Raw genomic sequence first — 19,111 nt, forward strand, 5'->3', positions numbered from 1 at the left:
AAGTTTGCTTGGTTGAATTATGTGAGTTTTGATGACAAAATAACTATGAAGTGTATCTATTGTGAGAAGTATAGGATGAATGGACCATGGGGTTTAGGGAATGGTTGCACAACATTACAACATGATGCTCTTGTTACTCATGAAAAATCACAGGTGCATAAAGATGCTAATGCAAGATAGATTAATCCATTAGAGGGAAAGATGAAACCAATTCCAGATCATATTAGATAGGTCAAAGATTCCAATAAGGAAAGTGATTTCTGCAATGAAAGTATCATATTTAATTTGTGAAGGAGATTTATCTCTATCAAAGTATGAGAAGCTTTGCAAATTTCCAATGGATGCAAAAACTCCAAATATACCAAAGTCTCTAGAGTATTCTTCATACACAACTAGTAAGTCTACAAATGATTTTATATATTGCATATCAAAACATCTTTAACAAAATCGGATAAAGAATATGTTCGAAAGTCCATTCTTTCCATTGATGGTTGATGAAAGCACTGGTTGAACCTTAAAGCAACACCTTGTTTCTTATGCAACATATCTATATTCAAAGGGTCTCAGGTCACCTTTCTCCCAGTTTATGAAGCTCAAGGATGTAGTGGATGGAAAAGGAAAAAAAATATATGATAATGTCAATCAATTAATAAATGTTAAAGGCCTTCAATATAAACATTTGATAGTTCTTTCTATAGATGGGGCTTCAGTAATGATTGAACATGAAAATGGTCTTGTTTCATTTTGGAAAAAGAAAAATCCGAACCTTATTACAATTCATTTTGTGGCTCATCGTGAGTCTTTAGCAGCATCAGATGCTTCTAAGCAATTACCTGAGTTACTGTTTTTTGAAAAAAATGCAAACAAAGTGTATTCATGGGTTCAGAAATCCCCACAGAGAAATAATATACTTAATGATTTGCTTAGAGTCATGCAAATTGATATTCTTGATTTTCTACAAATACATTCAGTGAGATGGTTATCTAAAGGGGGTGTTATTATAAGTCTTGTGAATCTTATCTCAACAGTTTTAACTTTGTGGAAAAATGAAAAAGAAAACTTCATCATGGTATGACAAGACATGAATATATTCTATCCAGTTTTGTTTACATATGTTTGTTGATGTACTAAGGGAATTGAACAAGTTGAATGTGCCTTTTCAAGAAGAAAATGTAGACATTACAACTATTGGGTTAGCAATTGAAGTACTTATAAGCACATTATCTAGATGGTTCTTGAGAAAAGAGACATTTGCAGAAGGCACAACTTATCTTTCAAAATTTTTGAGTGATTCTCAAAATGGATAAATTGATATTAAATATGAAGGGACAATTGTAGATAGACATGATTTACGATACATTTTTATCTCAGTCATGGATATTGAATCTAGTGAAGCAAGGAAAGAATCTACGAAACCTTGTATTGAAGGTACACAAGAGAATTGCGAGCAACCCATAGAAGGTTATATAGAGAGTCTCATAGATTCTTTGAATGAAATATTTCTAGGCCTTCATCTTTTTAATGCAGCCAAATTTTTCAACCCTTGTTATTATCCAGAAGAGCGTCATAATCATGAGAAAAATTAAGAGCATTGGATTTTAAAGCTTTTCCAACATTTGCAACATACCATATCAAGTTATATTGGATTTGTAGATTTATTTGATGTTAAATATTTTAAAAGGGAGTTGCACTTTTTTGTTGATTCAGTAAATTTGGATTGTGAGGGTTTTTCTATGAAAGGAGCATGGAAAGTTTTTCGTAACACAAAACAATGACACAAATTATCCTAATATGATGAAATTATGGCAAGTTGTACTCACTATTCCTACAAGTACAGTGGATTATGAAAGGGGAGTTTCTAAGAAAAACATCATCAAGGACATTAGAAGATCGAGGCTCTAATGAGAGTATCTTTGAATGGGCTTGAGTCTTCTAATGTTGATTGGCATGCAGTTTATGAGGTATGGACATATACAAAGTCAAGAAATATTCTTGTGCTTTGAATGTTCTTCTTGGTTATGTTTAATAAAAGATATATGTACTGAGATATTCCTATTGATAAGTTTTTTTTAGTTTCTCGAGAAACTGACTGTAAATAAAGTATAATTATGATCTATTATTACATATATTTTTTTGTATTTTCTCTAGAATGTTTGACTTTCAATGAAATATATTATACTTTGGAAAAATCTCACTATATACTTTAATTATAGTACATCAGTTATAAATTGACCTAATATGTAACATGACTCAACGCTAGTGTAAGCATTATAGAATCGTCCTCTATTTTCAATAAACAAGTAAACCAATATTCAACTGTGAACATTATTGACACATTACAATATTGACAAAACCCTTCGATGATCAAAGTCATGTATTCTCTCAAAAATAAATACTTCATTCACACATCAAAATATTAGCCAAAAACCCTTCAATGATCACAGTCATGTACTCTCTCATAGATAAATACTTCTACTCAGCAATCTACGCATGCTTCCTTCACAAATTAGTAACAAGATTAATAAAAGTTTAAATATACTAATCACTAAGTAAATTTCTTTATTAAACTATCTAGATTGTTGTTAAATCATCCTGTAATATACAGGGACATGTATCGTGGGCCACATATGGTTAGCCATTAAAGACTATATTAAAAAAAACACTCATTTTAAAATTTATTATTAAATATTTATGAATGATGAACATTTAAAATTAATCTTTATAAATAAGAGTCATTATAAACTTTCAATTTGATGACTTATTTTCATAAGTCTGGAAATGAGTTAAGATGGACCATCAGTGAAATTGATTATCACTTGTTAAATTTATCGTTAGTTGGTTTAAAATCTTAAAAAAAAAATAGAAAATTGAGACATTTAGATTTGGTAATTACCACTTTTTCAAAAACACTTTTAAATCAAAAACGTTTTTCCAGTTATAGTTTTTGGTTGGATTAAATTTTTCCTAATTTACATTCCGAACCATTTCTCACCCCATACAAATCTATACAACCATGTTTGTTTCTGCAATTTCACTTCTACATAGCACATTGAACCAATTTATAATCGAAGCAGTGTAGTAGATCTATGTAGAGCAAGTGCCCATAATCTCCCCAAAAAGAATTAAGACATTTAGATTTAGTAATTACCATTTTTTCACAAACACTTTAAAAAAAAAACGCGTTTCCAGTGCTATTTTTTAGTTAGATTAATTTTTTCCTAATTTACATTCCCAACCATTTATCACCCTATACAAATATATATATAACCATATATTTTTTTTTTCTGCAATTTCACTTTTAGACCCAATTCCTCATCCTATACAAATACATACAGCCATGTTTTTTTTCTGCAATTTCACTTTTAGATAGCATATCGAACCAATATATAATCTAAGTAGTGCAGTAGATCTATGTATAGCAAGTACCTAGTGCGGTAAAAGTTTTGGGTCTATTTATGAAACATAATTCTTCCCTTAGTAGAAATTTCTTCAAATTTGCATTTACTACAACAATCTTTCGAGTGAGTTCTTTATGAATTTCACTCAAATGTGCAGCCCATCTTTGATGAAGTTGTATTATAAGAGCTATTACACCAGTTGATTAGTAATTTTACTCTGTGATCTCTAATTTTTTGCACTTGCTGTATATTTGATTTTTAGCACGCGCTGTATATTTGATTTAGTTTTCATTGGATGATTTATTTTGTGTTCTAGAATTTGTAAGTTTTTGAAAGAAAGTTTTCAAATAACTGGAAGTATGACGGTTACAAATTTGATTGGAATTTCAAATGAAAAGTATGAAAAATTCAAAAATATTATCAAATTTTCATTTAAAGTCTGGCCCAACGTTTATTTAAATATATTGAAATGAAACAAATTGAATAGTGGTAAAGTACAGAAGTGTAGTATTTTTTAATTTTTTTTGCGTTTAAGGTGGCAAAACTTATCAATTCAAGTGTCAAACAAAAAATGAGGACAGTCATCTCTGGCTGCTCTCTGCCATTGCCGGTTTGACTCATCACTGTTAAATTGGAAAACCACGCCACCTGTAATAACCTGTTGGTTGGCGTTCCGTAAGAGAGATGCCTCTGGCTCTTGACCCGTTAACCTGTTTTCTTATGTCTTAGGAAGACGAGCTCTTAGCCAAGTAGAGGCAGTGTGGACTCCAGGCCAAATTTTGAACAGAAATTATTGTGAGTTTTTTTGAAATAAGCTTTTTTTTTTTCAAATTAATCTTTTATTTCTGACCAATAAATTTTAAATTCTATAAAATAACCTATCAAAGATTTTAAGCAATGATAAAATTAGAATATATTTTTTATAAAAATTAAAACTAATTTTTATAATTAACAAATATTTATTTAGTTTAATATTTGTAAATTATGAAAAAAAAATTATTAATAGCAACTAAATTAAACTCAAAAATTAGTTTGATAAACGGATTACAATATACTAGGCCTTGGCTAAAGAAACTTGAACAAAACCTTTAGAATATTTTAAGCCCATTATAATGGGGGGGCATGAATATAAAAATCTTTAATTCTCTCTCAAAAAAAACTCTTCTACCGCCTAAATCTTAAAAATATGCCCATGCTCATCAAACCATTGACTTTCGTCGAATCGATTGACGCGCGCTTATAAATATTAACACGGTCTTTTCTCGCTATGATCGCGCCGCAGGCCAATAACGACTGCTTGCGAATAAACAATGCGATTCTTACAGACTACGCTGGTTCTTGCTAAACCTTGAAAGTTGTAGATTGGAACTCTTTGCACTGGCGATGACTAAGGGTGCCAGCGGCTCTCGTTCATTCAATGGTGGTAGGCTGCAACTCTGCCACCTAGGAGACTACCACGCTTAACCATTCAACGGTCGTAGGCTGCAATCCGTCCCACCATGATTTATTGGTGGCGGCTGTAGTAAAAGTCATGCCCATGATTTCATTTCACGACGAATAAATGTGCCCCCAGCTCGCCCTATTGTACAACTGTAGATATAACGTGACGTACCGGAAACAAAATTATCAGTGCAAACGAGACAGAGCTAGTCCGATACGGCACGGCATCATCCTTGGCCTATCGATTCAATCCATGCGCAGACCAATCGAGCTCCTTATAAATACAACGCCCTCGCATGCTATTTATCAATCCTCTCATTTCCTGTGATAAAAATGGCAGCCTTTAAAGACCAATCTAGGATCTTCCTGATTGGATGTGTGGCCATCTTCTGTTGTTCAGTTCTCGCAGGTAAATGACCATTATATTGCATTATTTTCCTCACTATTTTGATACATGCTTCATACAATAGGATTGTTATTCAAAGATTTAAGTTCAACCTTGTCGCTCTATTAAACTGATTTAATTGAATTCGGTGTGCAGATGGTGATAAAATAGGAGTAGACTATGGCATGGACGCAGACAATCTTCCATCTGCAGACGAGGTGGTAACTTTGATGAAGTCCAACAACATTGGGAAAACGAGAATTTACCAGGAAAACAATGTTGTACTGCAAGCTTTCGCGAATTCTGGTATCGATGTAATAGTGGGTGTCGCTAATAACGAACTCGAGAACATATCTTCCAGCCAAGAGTCCGCAAACGGTTGGGTTAACGAGAACATTGTGCCCTTCTATCCCGCCACCAATGTCAAATACATTGCAGTGGGAAACGAGGTTTTGATAGGGGACGTTCAGTACGTACCCTATCTTGTTCCGGCCATGAACAACATTCAAACTGCGATCCAGAACGCTAATCTGCAGAATAGCATCAAGGTCTCTACCACCCACAGGCCGGATGTTAGCAGCGGCTACCCGCCGTCTAACGGAACCTTCGTAGATGCTGTGAAGGACACGATGAGCCAAATACTCAATTTTCTGTCACAGAACGGTGGTCCCTTCATGGCGGATGTCTATCCATACTTCAGCTACATCGGCGACACAAAAGACATTTCTCTGGATTATGCTCTGTTTAAGTCTACGTCTACGGTGGTGCAAGATGGAGATCACAGCTACACCAACCTGTTCGATGCCATGGTTGATACGCTTTTGTCGGCCATGGAAGCCTCGGGGTATCCCAACATCCCGATCGTCATTACCGAAAGTGGATGGCCTTCTGCTGGCGCGGATGCGGCCACCATTGATAATGCTCAGACCTATAACAATAATCTTATTAAACATGTATTATCGAATGCAGGAACACCAAAGAGGCCAGGAATGAGCATCGACACATATGTTTTCGCGCTTTTCAACGAGGATTTGAAGCAAGGCGACGAGACAGAGAAACACTTTGGACTATTCGACCCTACTACTAAACAGCCTGTATACTCTGTCAACTTCTCACCATGAGTTGTGTTGGACTCCACATCACATGTGACCCGAGTCGATGCAGACAAGCCCTTATCTTCATGCAGTGCTATATGTAATCTGCAAGTGTATGGTTATTTCTAAAATAATTTGTGAACAATAAAATGTCAAAGAAGTTGAGTCTCATATCGTTCTGGAAACTGAAAGTCTTCACATTTGTTTTCAAAAGTGACGTTGCGCTCGTCTGTACAGTTGGGTAGTTTTTTCGGATTCAAAGCATTATTGATAACTAATAAATTGTGTGCGTTCGGGTTGCTAAGTCTATTGTACACATGTGCATTTATTAGTGTAGAAATTGGTGTTCAATAGAGACCCGCTAATGTTGTTGTTTTCATGAATAAAAATAATATTTGTAAGTAATTTATTTTTGATAATGTTTGATAAATATTTTTCTGGAATTGGGTAAAAAAAATTATAATTAAATTTTTATTTGTTTTATTTAAATTAGTTTTTTAATTGTATATATAATTTAATATATTCAAAAATTTAAAATATTTTAATATAAAAAATTTATCATCAAATTTATAATTTCAATAAATTTTTTTTAATTAAATAAACTAAATAAAAAAATAAAAATAAAAATTCCCGAGAAAAAGGTAAAAGGTAAAAGATTACACCCGCATCTCGCATCTCGCATCTCACATGTATCTGACATATCACATATCTCCAGTGCGCCAATCAATCAGTTTATGCCTAACGGCTGCTCCTCGCCCCATACGGCAGGGCGTCCTACCCGGCCTATCGGTTCTTCATGTGATAGAAATGGGGTCCTCTAAACGCCAAGCGAGATCATCTTGATCAGGTGGATTGTCACCTTCTGCCGTTGAAATCAAGCCTTTCATTATCCGACCCTTTTCTTCTTATTTGCAATTTCTTCTTAATTGCCATAGAAATTTATTTAAATATATTAGGACTTTGACTTCCGTATATCTTTTTTTAAAAACATAGAGTTTTAAAACTATTAATTCTTCAAAAAAGCAAATCTAATTATTAACATTTTTTTTCTAGAATAATTAGTAATTAGTTTTTAAGGAATTGACTTCTGTGATCCATAACATTGTTTAGAAAATCTTTGGCAAAATCACATAATCAATCTTTTGTCGACGCGTTTCGAACCAACCAGTGTGGTTCATCGTCAGGACAAGTTGAAGGACTGATCTGGATAAGCTTGATTAAATAGAGTGTGCAGAGATCCCAACGGTTATATTGCAACGGCTAATTTTGACTTAGTCAAACTAATAATTATCATTAACCGAAACCTACTATTATTAGTTAATTGAATATAATAAATATAATGTTTAAATATAATGGTCATTATATCTATTAAAAATCTATATTTATTATTATTCTTAAATTAATCAATTCCAAATAAATAGTATTACAATACTATTAATCTTTAGAATTTAGTTACAATGGTAATTGTGTATTTAAAAATTGTTTATACCTAAGGATCCATGGTAAAGATATATGGTTAATAAATTATGGTAAATTCATAATGGTAAACTACCTATACTGGTCATTAATAAATTATATTAATATTCCCAAATTATCTAACTCTAAATAAATGGTAATAAATTACTATTATTTTTAGAATCGAGTTATAATAGGTAAAAGTTTAAACCAGAAAATCATTTTAATTTAAAAAATTTATTTGTAAAGGCCCATTCGAAATTAAATCTATATTTTCTTAATAATTTATAGTTCTAATAATAAAAAACAATAAATAGTATTTTAGTTAAATTAATATTCCTAGAATGTAGTTTACTTAAGGTAAATGCCATAATTTTATTAATAATAGTATATTCATTAACCTAATATTATTGGTATACCATATACTTTTCTAATAACTTCTTGTTTATCATTTAACCTTAAGGGTCATTAGGTAAAATTGGATTACCTCTTATCATTAATTATATTCAATAATTTATCAATAATAATTTACTAAAATTCTTATTAGAATTAATTATGTTATTAGTTATTAATCTTATCACTTATAAGGCTTAGAACAGGAAGGCCTTTATTAATTCAATATAAGGAAATCAGTTAAAAGTAAAAATCAATGAAACAATCTAATCTAACTTAAAATACCCCTAGGAATAAGGTTAATACTACCAAACTAAAACCTCAAGCACACCAGATTAATAAGGCAACCCGCCAAAACCAGAACTTGAGGAGAGAGAAGACAGAAACCCTAAGAAGGAACAGAGAGGGAAGGGTGGAGGCTAGGAAGACAACGCTGGGACCCAGCAACTGCTAATCTTCCAGCCATCATCCCTATTAAGATTGTTCGGCCTTTTCTCAATCTCCAGGGCCTCTCTAAATTTACGATGGTGAAACTGCGCAACTTTGGCAATGACTTGAGCATCTTCTATACAGACATGATGCATAGTCTTCCCCGCATGCTCAGCCAGGGCTGAGGACTTGGTCCTACCATGTCTTAAGTCAGCCGAATGCTCACTGATCCGTTGATTGATCGAGCGACCAGTCTCACCAATATAAGGGGTCCCACAGGAACAGGGAATGACATAGACGCCTTTCATGTCCTTAGGGTCAATAGGGTCTTTCACAGACCTAAGGGAGCTACGGATAGTGCGGAGGGGTCTAAACGTTGCGGGCACATCGTATCTCCTCAGAACCCTCGCAATCCTATCTGTAGTCCCTTGGATGTAAGGAAGGTTCACACCCAAGACATGGTCTTTGGGAACCTTTCGGATTGAAGGCTCCTTCTTGGCCTTGAGGAAGGCTTTTTGACCAAGGCGCCTATTATAACCATTCTACTCAAAGACATCAAGGAGATGAGCTTTCTCCGCTTCCAGGCTCTCCTCATCCGAAATTCTTACAGCACGTGTGGCAAGCGTGCTAAGGACTCCTAACTTCTGAGCGGGGAAATGATGCGACGACTAAGAAAATATAGATTTAATTTCGAATGGGCCTTTACAAATAAATTTTTTAAATTAAAATGATTTTCTGGTTTAAACTTTTACCTATTATAACTCGATTCTAAAAATAATAGTAATTTATTACCATTTATTTAGAGTTAGATAATTTGGGAATATTAATATAATTTATTAATGACCAGTATAGGTAGTTTACCATTATGAATTTACCATAATTTATTAACCATATATCTTTACCATTGGATCCTTAGGTATAAACAATTTTTAAATACACAATTACCATTGTAACTAAATTCTAAAGATTAATAGTATTGTAATACTATTTATTTGGAATTGATTAATTTAAGAATAATAATAAATATAGATTTTTAATAGATATAATGACCACTATATTTAAACATTATATTTATTATATTCAATTAACTAATAATAGTAGGTTTCGGTTAATGATAATTATTAGTTTGACTAAGTCAAAATTAGCCGTTGCAATATAACCGTTGGGATCTCTGCACACTCTATTTAATCAAGCTTATCCAGATCAGTCCTTCAACTTGTCCTGACGATGAACCACACTGGTTGGTTCGAAACGCGTCGACAAAAGATTGATTATGTGATTTTGCCGAAGATTTTCTAAATAATTAGTTTTTTTCACGAGAGAATTTTATTTAATCAAAAGTTGTTACATATATTTTAAAAAGAGTAATTTAACATTTTAATAGTTTTTATTTTGTCCTATAGCATTTTCTTAATGGTCAAGTTGCGTTGATTATGTATTATTTAGTTGTGGTTTTGCAGTTTTAATTAAAGTTTTGGGAAAATGTTTAATATTTTCATTTTTGTATTAATTTAAAAATAAGTTTCAAATTTTTAGTAAATGTTATTTCTAATTTTTGAGTGGTTGAGGAAGCTTTCATGGTACATAATTCCACTAATGTATAACATTTTATTTTTCATTTTTTCCAATGATTGAAATTCATTTTAAAATTAAAATAAAATTAATTTTGTTGAGAGTTTTTTCGGTAAAAATCACATTGGAAACAATTTGGCGTCACATTTTAAACCATCTAGGGTGGTTCATCTTGTATACCATCTAGGGTGGTTCATCTTATACAAGATGAACCACACTAGATCATTTGAAATGTGTCGATAAATTGTTTTTAATGTGATTTTTACCGAAACAACTCTCAACAAAAGTAATTTTGCGAGTGGCCATTGAGTTGGTGTGTGCCTTGACACTGTCACTGTTATGTTAACACTCTGCTCAACGATGAGGTTACAGGTTGTTTTCATAGGCCTCTAAGGGGGGAAGGGGGGAGGCGGGGCAGGTGGGCCGAACAAATGTCGAAATAATATTATTATGTTTCCTCGTGGGGAGGGTCGAGTATGTGTGGGAAAGTTGAGGTCCTTTCCATATTGAGTGCTATGATATTGAAAAACAACGTGGTAATTAGTATGGTGATTACCCTGAGAAGAGCCAAATTTTGGTGATTACCTTGAGCAGAGCCAAATTTTGTTCTCTAGTAACTTTCTTAGGAATATGTTGGCAAACCTTGTCTATTTCCTCTGTTTTGTTGGCATTTGGTTCTGTAAGGATGTCTTTGAAATGTTCGACCAAGAGCAGTTCCATTTCTTTTTGCTACATCACTCTGTTTCCTTGACTGTCTTTCAAGGAGAAGATTTTGTTGTGGTGCTGATGGTTCAACATTGCTTTATGGAAGAATTTGGAATTATTTTCCCCCTCTTTTAGCCATTGGACACGAGATTTCTGTTTCCACAGAATTTCTTCCTATTTTCGCCTTTCCTCCAGTTGCTTGATTACCCTGCCTTCCTCCTCAGCCAGCTCCTCATTGCATCCATCCTTGATGATTTGTTGTTGTATTCCTTCCAATCTAGACTGGAGTTTTCCGTGCTCCTGCTGGATATTGCCAAATTCTTCCCTATTCCATTTCTTGATTTTGCTCTTTATTTCTTTGAGTTTGAGCTGGAACGAGTGCATTTTCTTGCGGCCTTCCATTCCCCTATTTCTTTCCTGCCACCAGCCTTTTACTTTGTCTAAGAAGTCAGGAGCTCTAAGCCAAAAGGATTTAAAACGGAAGGGCCTTTTTTCATTCGGGTCATTCAAGGCTATTTCGAGCTTAATTGGCCAGTGATCGAACCCTATTAAGGGTAGGATAGAGGCTTCATAGAAGATATCCAATCCTATTATGTGCTCCGAGATTAGAAATCTATCCAATCTTGATGCAATTTGTTTGACCCCTCCTTTTCTATTGTTCCAGGTGAATTTCCCGTTTATAGTTGGGATATCAACCACCCTTAATTCTGCTTGGATGTCCCTGAATCTTTCCATCTCCGGGTCTTCTCTGCTAATTCCACCCTTTTTTTCTTCTCTGGAAGTTATCATGTTGAAGTCTCCTGCCAGAATCCATCTCTGCTCTTGGTGCATGTTTCTAAGCTTTTCCAATTGGTAAAGGAACAAGCCTCTATCAGCATGGGTATGGGGCCCATAAACAGCCGAGACCGCCACCCATTCACTTTGCCCAATAAGTCTGAATCTTCCTGTCAGTATACTTGGCATTCCTATCCACCAATCTGATAGAACTTCTGCTGGATTCCAAATAATTGCTATCCCTCCTGCACTTCCTTTGGTGTCTATGGTTACCTGTTCATATCTTAGGTTTATTTTATTGAGGATTTCCTCCATCTTCTGGCCTGATATTTTAGTTTCTTGGATAAGCATAATTTGGGGTTTGTCCTTCCTGAGTCTTGCCGCCAAATGTCTTTGTTTCCCTTTGTTGTTTAAGCCTCTAATATTCCAAGATGTCAAGATCATTGGTTAACTTGGGATAGGTTTTGAAACACCGCTGACAGTGGGACCACTCTCCCTGTATTGACCAGCATTTCTCCCATTAGTTGGATGGAGTCCTTAAGATTTTTCCTTCCTCTTTTTTCCCCATCTTTCCTTGTCCTTGCTGATCTATTCTGATGTCCTTCTGGCTCTCTTGGAATTCTTCTGGTGTGGCTTTACCTTTCTCTAGTTTAGCTTTATACTGCTGGGAGGTTTCCGCATATAGCCTCTTTTGGTCTTCTGGGATAAACCTCTCATCTAAATTCCTCCATTCGTTCAATAGTTTCCTTAAGACTTCTTCCTCCTGACTTAGATCTTCCCTGTTTGTCTCTAGGTCTGTTTCCATCTGTTCAGCTTGTTCGTCCTTTTCCTTGCCTTTCTCCATGGGCTCACTTGGGGCTTTCCTTTTTAAGTGGTTTCTTTCACTGCTCTCGCTATTGTCTGACTCCTTATCCTCTTGATTTTCCATGGTTTGGTCATCCTCTTCGCCCTCTTCCTGTAATATTGCAACATTGTTTGATTTCTCTGGGGTTGGTTGTTTTTCCTTCCTGTCTTCATGGGGGGTTTCTTTATTTATTTTCTTTTTGCTTTTCACCTCTTGGTATCCTTCCTGGCCTATTGGCCCTTTCTTTTGCAAGGGGGCCCTCCTTTCTTCTTCTTCCCTTGTAATCGGCCATTCCTTAGCCAGATGGCCATGGACATGGCACCTACGGCATCTAAACGGGATGTGATCGTAGTCTATGTTTTGCTGCCAAACTTCTTCATGATATTCAAGTTCCACAGAGTCTAGGATGGGGTTTTCAAGGTTCATATAGACACATATCCTAGCGTATGAGGTGTACCTTCCTTTATTTGTGGTTTCTGCTATTTTCACGAAACTTCCTATTGAGTTTCCTATCCCCTCCAAGATTTCTGGGTCCCAAAAATCTATAGGTAGCCTAAATAAACGAACCCAAACAGGTGCTGCTAGAAATGTTTCTTTATTAGGGTTGTAGCATTCCTCCCAAAAATGCATAAACAGACCAGCATTATAATAGAAATAAGGGCCATTTTCAAATACATTTTCCTTGTCTTGTAAGTTTGAGAAAATTACCTTGAAGAAACCTTTCGCTCCCAGCTTGAGCTCGATGTGGCCTTGGGCTGCCATTTTTGCTGAATCCACTTGGTGAGATCTCTTTCCGACGGCCAAACTCCTACGAACTTGCAGATAAGGGCATGATCCCTCATGTAGCTTCTATACCTTTCCAGTTTATTCACTGGAATCACGAACCTGGGTCTCTCCTCTGCACATGGCAGGCATCTTCCCCTGCGGCCTGCTTGCCAGGTTGCTCCCAGCACCGGCCCCGCGCTCTGGCTCTCCTTTGTCGCCTGACTGTTCTGGTTGTCTCCTATCACCGTATCCCGATAGGAGGGGATCTCTCCCCTCCTGACATCTTCTGTCATGCCTTTTGTCTCTTAGTCTCTACTGACTTCTGCTGGTCCGTTTTGTTATTTTCCCCTTGGCCCTTCCTTCGCTCCTCCCCGAGGGTTTTAACGTCTTGCCGCCATTAGGTTTTTGGTTGCAGAGCGCTCCTCCGTTGCAAAATAATGATACTTGAAATACTATAACAATAAGAATTTATGTTTTTCACTGCTTTATATTATTACTATTATTATTTCAAACCACATATTATATGTAAATTGTTGACATTGAAATAACTTAATTAACATGGGATATTTTATTTGTGAATGACATTGTAAAGAATTTTTTTTATTAGTATAATATATTTTTAAATGCATCTCAATATTACTTAATTTTGCACCCGGATGCGGGTGTTAATGCGGTGCATTTATGAGGGTTCTCTCATTGCAGGCAGCTGTCCCTGCACCTGGCTCGCGGACGAGGACTGCATATCTCAATGGCATGCGAAATTAATTGGATAGAGGACGGAATGATGGTCGCACAGATCGTCTTTAATGTGCGCCTGGTTCGAGAGTTTACGCTCGAGGTTTTATTCATGGCCTGGTGTCTGGTTCACGCCATTGCTCTTGGTTCTTTTCACCTCCGCCTGATTTTCTTCCCGCACCCCTGTCTCGTTCAGGTAGTCTGGAAGCACGCCTGGGTTTTATGTATTGCCTGGTTCCTCTGTGCTTAGTCCTTCCCCCTTCAGCTCTGCCATTTTCCCTTTCTTGGTTGTTCAGACAATTCGAAGATGCCTCGCCATCGAGGAGTCTCTCGCCGTGGAGGCAATACTGGTAATAGAGGTAGGGCTTCTCATTCTGCTCCTTAGAACGTAATCCCCATTGCTTCGGCCTCCCCGTCCTCTCCGCCCTCTGGCCATGCTGGACCTCTCCCGCACAACTCCTTTCAAACAACCCGCTTCACCTTCCATAGCAGGCTCAACAGGCCAGTATTGTCAGCCAGTATCACTGTTATTCTTGCTGAGGAGGAGGATAAACCCAACAGCTCAGCCCACACCACCACCTCTCAGTCTCAGGATGACAGTGTCCTTCAGGGGGAGATGGCTGGGGTCATGTTTAATGAAGACAACATGCAGGAAGATAGCACTGTTCCTGAGGCGCCTCAGCATCCGGCAGAATCGAGTCAGCGCGAGGTCCTTGCTTGTGGGCCGGTTCATCATGCAGGTAGCATCTTGAATCTGGTAATTCCTCCAGATGGTGGTATCGAGGGGAATGAAGACAATGGATTCGTCACTTGGATTGCCTCGTCCAGCCAGGTGGACAAGGATGCGCCCGACTCTCCGCAACATGCCGAATGATGCTGGTTCATTGCCTACGGGTGGCACTCTTACCTTTGCTCTGTTTTATTTTATGTTATGTGTCTATGTTTTGGGTCTCTGGTTATGGGTCTGGTCTCAGTTCTCGTCTTGTATCGGTGCGAGCCAACTTGATCTTGATGTGCAGCAACAACTCTTGGTTTGGCAAGTTTTGTTTTTGCTTCATTTTTGTCCATGGAAGGTATGACAGAATGTTTACCATTAAAGCCATTGCAAGCGATAGTCATGCTATGTTAGACTCAGAACATAATTATTTTTTTGTGTGTCAGGGTCTAACAAATCATGTTTTGAAGTCTCTTAATCCTGAAAGGGCAGATAGCAGGATATGTATGTCTCAGAATCTCTGGCTGAGGGCTGGCTTCTGCCCCCTCTGAGGTCTCGACCTCCATGTACATATTTTTCTCTTTTTTAATAGAATTAGTCTTTATGCAGAAAAAAAATATTACTTAATTTTGCATTAGTTTATTTATGGTGCACATTGCAATTTTCAATTACTATTAATATTTTTTAAATGTTACATGTTAATTATATAGTAAAAATAGAATGAATTACACATCTCCCTCTTATTAATATTATTACAAAGGAGTTTAATCTTTTTATTTTCAATTACTTCTGGACTTTGCACAACAAAATATTTATTGTTATTAGCATGTGCAATCACATACACATATTTTTTGCAAAAGAGAAAACAAATCATAGTGAAGACAGTCATCATTAACTGTTAATCTCAAATGCAAACTTACCCACTATTATTAAAAAAAACACGTCACCTATAATTAGTTGTACAATTTTAAGACGTACCCAAACTTAATTCTATATATATATACTCTGAAATTAATAATAAAATAAAATACTTATCAATACTTTTTCAAATTGAAAAACAAAGAAAAGAAACTTTGCATACATTCCTAAACCTAAGAGATTTATAAAATTAAGCTAAATTAATTATACACTTCATGATTTAAAATATTTTAATTATTTTAATATCAATTGAAAATACTTGAGCTTCTTGAATTTTTATGTTAATGGTCTTTTTATAATTTCGTCATAAACATGTCTGTCTAGTGGACGTGAAGAAGGCTTAAAGTGGTTTTTATTTCCAGATAAGTGATATGAAAATATTTTCATATATATATATACTCTCAAATTAATAATAAAATAAAATATTTATCATCCATATTTAAATGGTTTAGTTAGGTTTTCTATTAAATATAAAAATATAAATAATATTAATATTTTTGTTTTAATTACTTTAAAATAATTTTAAAAGTTTAAATAAAATTATCTTATTTCATATGAATATGGAAATATTTTATTAATAAAAATAAGAATGAAATATTTTTATTATATTTTTTTATTGTGATGTGAACCACTAATAATTATATTTTATAATACTTTTAAGTAAATAAATTTTTTTTTGTTGCGATGTCAACCACTAATAACTATATTTTATAATAATTTTAAGTAAATCAATATTATATATATATATATGAGAGACGAAGTCACCATAAAAATAAAATTAAAATAAATAATTTTAAAATAAATTTTAATTTACATTTAAAATATTGTAAGATTAAATATATAATTTCTTATTATAAAATATTCGATAAAAGTTAAATCTATACGGCCGGATTATTGATCATTAAATTATATTACAGCTCCTAATAATTGTTATTGAACATTAAATTATAATCCGGGTTTTTTAGGTGCTGAATCCAAATATGCAATTTAAAAACCATTTTAATTACAACAAATCAAGATTTAACCTCAATTTCTTCCGCCCGATTCCGTCACCAGAATCTCCAAAAAGTCGAATTATAGACAACTCCAATTTATAAAGGTGAAAGAAACTATGAAGAACATTTAATAAATACCTAACTATGGAGATGACGAAATTTTTGTATTGGTTAAAAAATAATAACGATGGTCAGAAATTCAAATAAATATTAATAAAGTTTAGTTATTTTATAATTTTTCATAATATTTGTATATGATCGAATTTAGGGGTATGTGATTCATATTTAATTTTTGAAATTTTTTTCCTTGTTAACTACATCAAAATTTATTTGTCGAGGAGTTTGTCAAGATATGAAATTACTTTTGACTCGATTTTTAATCTAAATAAATAACTAAATTATATATCTATATATATATATATGAAATATTAGTGTTATTTTAAGGTTTAATTAAAAAGAATTCCTAAAATATATTAGAGATTACCAAAGTCAAATGTTGAATGTAAATATAAAAAATAAATTAAATTAAATTAAATAACAAAATATAAAAGGAAAGGGACAAAATAAATTAACACAAAGTAAAAGAGGAAGCAATAAATTTCATGGGAGAAGTTATAAGACACTGATTTAGAGAATCTAAAAAGAAATAAGAATTATTTTATTTTTAATTTTTTTTTTAAGAATGAAGGAGATAAAATTAAATATAAAAATAAAAATAAAAATGGGGAATAATAGAAATGGATACAACCAAATGAGATAAGAAATGAAAATTTGCTAAGAGGAAAGGGCAACTGCTAATTTTCTAGTCATTGTCCTTGTTTAGATTACTAGGTTTCTATGGCCTCCCTAAACTTATGGTCATGAAAATGAGTAATCCTTGCAATAACCGAGGCCTCCTCATTGCATCTATAATGCTTTGTCTTTTCCACATGTTTCGCCAACGCTAATTTTCTAGTCATTGTCCTTGTTTAGATTACTAGGTTTCTATGGCCTCCCTAAACTTATGGTCATGAAAATGAGTAATCCTTGCAATAACCGAGGCCTCCTCATTGCATCTATAATGCTTTGTCTTTTCCACATGTTTCGCCAACGCTAATTTTCTAGTCATTGTCCTTGTTTAGATTACTAGGTTTCTATGGCCTCCCTAAACTTATGGTCATGAAAATGAGTAATCCTTGCAATAACCGAGGCCTCCTCATTGCATCTATAATGCTTTGTCTTTTCCACATGTTTCGCCAACGGTGAAGAGAGGGTCCTCCCATGCCTAATATCGATTATGTGCTCAAGAATCTTTTGATTTATAAATCGGCTTGTTTTACCAATATACAGGGTTCCACAAGAACATGGGATAACATATACACCTTTCATATCCTTGGGGTCCATTATGTCTTTTACATATTTTAAGGAGCTTCGAATGGGGTTGATGGATCTAAAGGTTGAAGGAACATTATGCTTCCTTGGTATTTTCGCAATCTTGTCTGAGGTCCCTCAGATGAAAGGGATATGCACCCTTGAAATCCGATCCTTGATATCTTTCTTAACCTTAGGACCTTTTCTAGCTTTAAGGAAAGCTTTAAGACCTCGGTGCTTATTATATCCATTACTATCGAAACAATTAAAGAGATAGATGTTCTCTTAAAAATGTGATTTTCATTAGAAATTCTCAATACACTAATAGCTAATATGTTGAAAACACCTAGCTTTTGAGTAGGATTAAGACTCTGGGCATTGACTGAGATTAAGTGTGCTCATGGTTCTCCTTTTTACACATTTATAGAGAAACATAAAAAGACTCTACGCATTGACGGAAAAAAAAAAACTCTCGGCATTGACTGGGATTAAGTGTGCTCATGATTTTCCTTTTTACACATTTGTAGAGAAACATAAAAAGACTCTGCGCATTGACTGAAATAAAAAAGGACTGTGGGCATTGACTGGGGTTAAGTGTGCTCATGGTTCTCCCTTTTACACATTTGTAGAGAAACATGATAGAGATAGCTAAGACACTTTCATAATGAGTCATAATGGATCAGTCAATGGTCAGAGGCTGCATCCCCATCGCATTCGTTACCGGTGATGGGATCAATTGGGTGTCCCACACGTTAACGGTAACGGAACAATTACGTTTCTTATTCAAATCTATCATCAACTTTAATAATTAATTAAATTTCTTATAAGTCAACGAACATCTTCTGCACAAAATATTTCTAAAATTTATGATTTCCCAACAGAAATATGGCAGCCTCCAAGGAACAAACGGATATAATCATGGTCGAGTTCAATCCTCACCGGTAAATTAGTATTACCAAACGATTTTTCTTTCCCTTTTCTGCATAAAATACAATTGTTATTGAAACCATAGTTACCAAAGTTCGGCTGTACCGGCAAAAAAAAGTTCGGAAATTCGCTGATTCGGTTCGGTACGGCAAATAATTCGTCATTTTCCAATTTGGTATGGGTCTGATTTTGGTCAAAGGTTTCTATCAATAATGTC

General features: G+C 34.6%; 2 protein-coding genes across 2 annotated transcripts; one reads left to right on the top strand and one right to left on the bottom strand.

The window, feature by feature from the left end:
• The first annotated feature begins 5,123 nt into the window (after positions 1-5,123).
• LOC149184340 (glucan endo-1,3-beta-glucosidase-like) lies at positions 5,124-6,488 on the top strand. The gene is made up of 2 exons (XM_089418907.1): positions 5,124-5,247; positions 5,380-6,488. Exons 1-2 carry the CDS (start codon positions 5,172-5,174, stop codon positions 6,342-6,344), a joined length of 1,041 nt encoding a protein of 346 aa, XP_089275033.1. The 5' UTR covers positions 5,124-5,171; the 3' UTR covers positions 6,345-6,488.
• Positions 6,489-11,045: 4,557 nt separating this feature from the next.
• Positions 11,046-11,960, bottom strand: LOC149184341 (uncharacterized). Its single transcript, XM_089415306.1, has one exon. The coding sequence runs from the start codon at positions 11,958-11,960 to the stop codon at positions 11,046-11,048; it is 915 nt and encodes a 304-aa protein (XP_089271432.1).
• Between the last annotated feature and the right edge of the window lie 7,151 nt (positions 11,961-19,111).

The sequence above is a fragment of the Pinus tabuliformis genome, chromosome 3_2, assembly GCF_031772625.1.
Source record: "Pinus tabuliformis cultivar Carrire ecotype Pingquan chromosome 3_2, CPIR1, whole genome shotgun sequence".
Lineage (NCBI taxonomy): Eukaryota > Viridiplantae > Streptophyta > Pinopsida > Pinales > Pinaceae > Pinus > Pinus tabuliformis.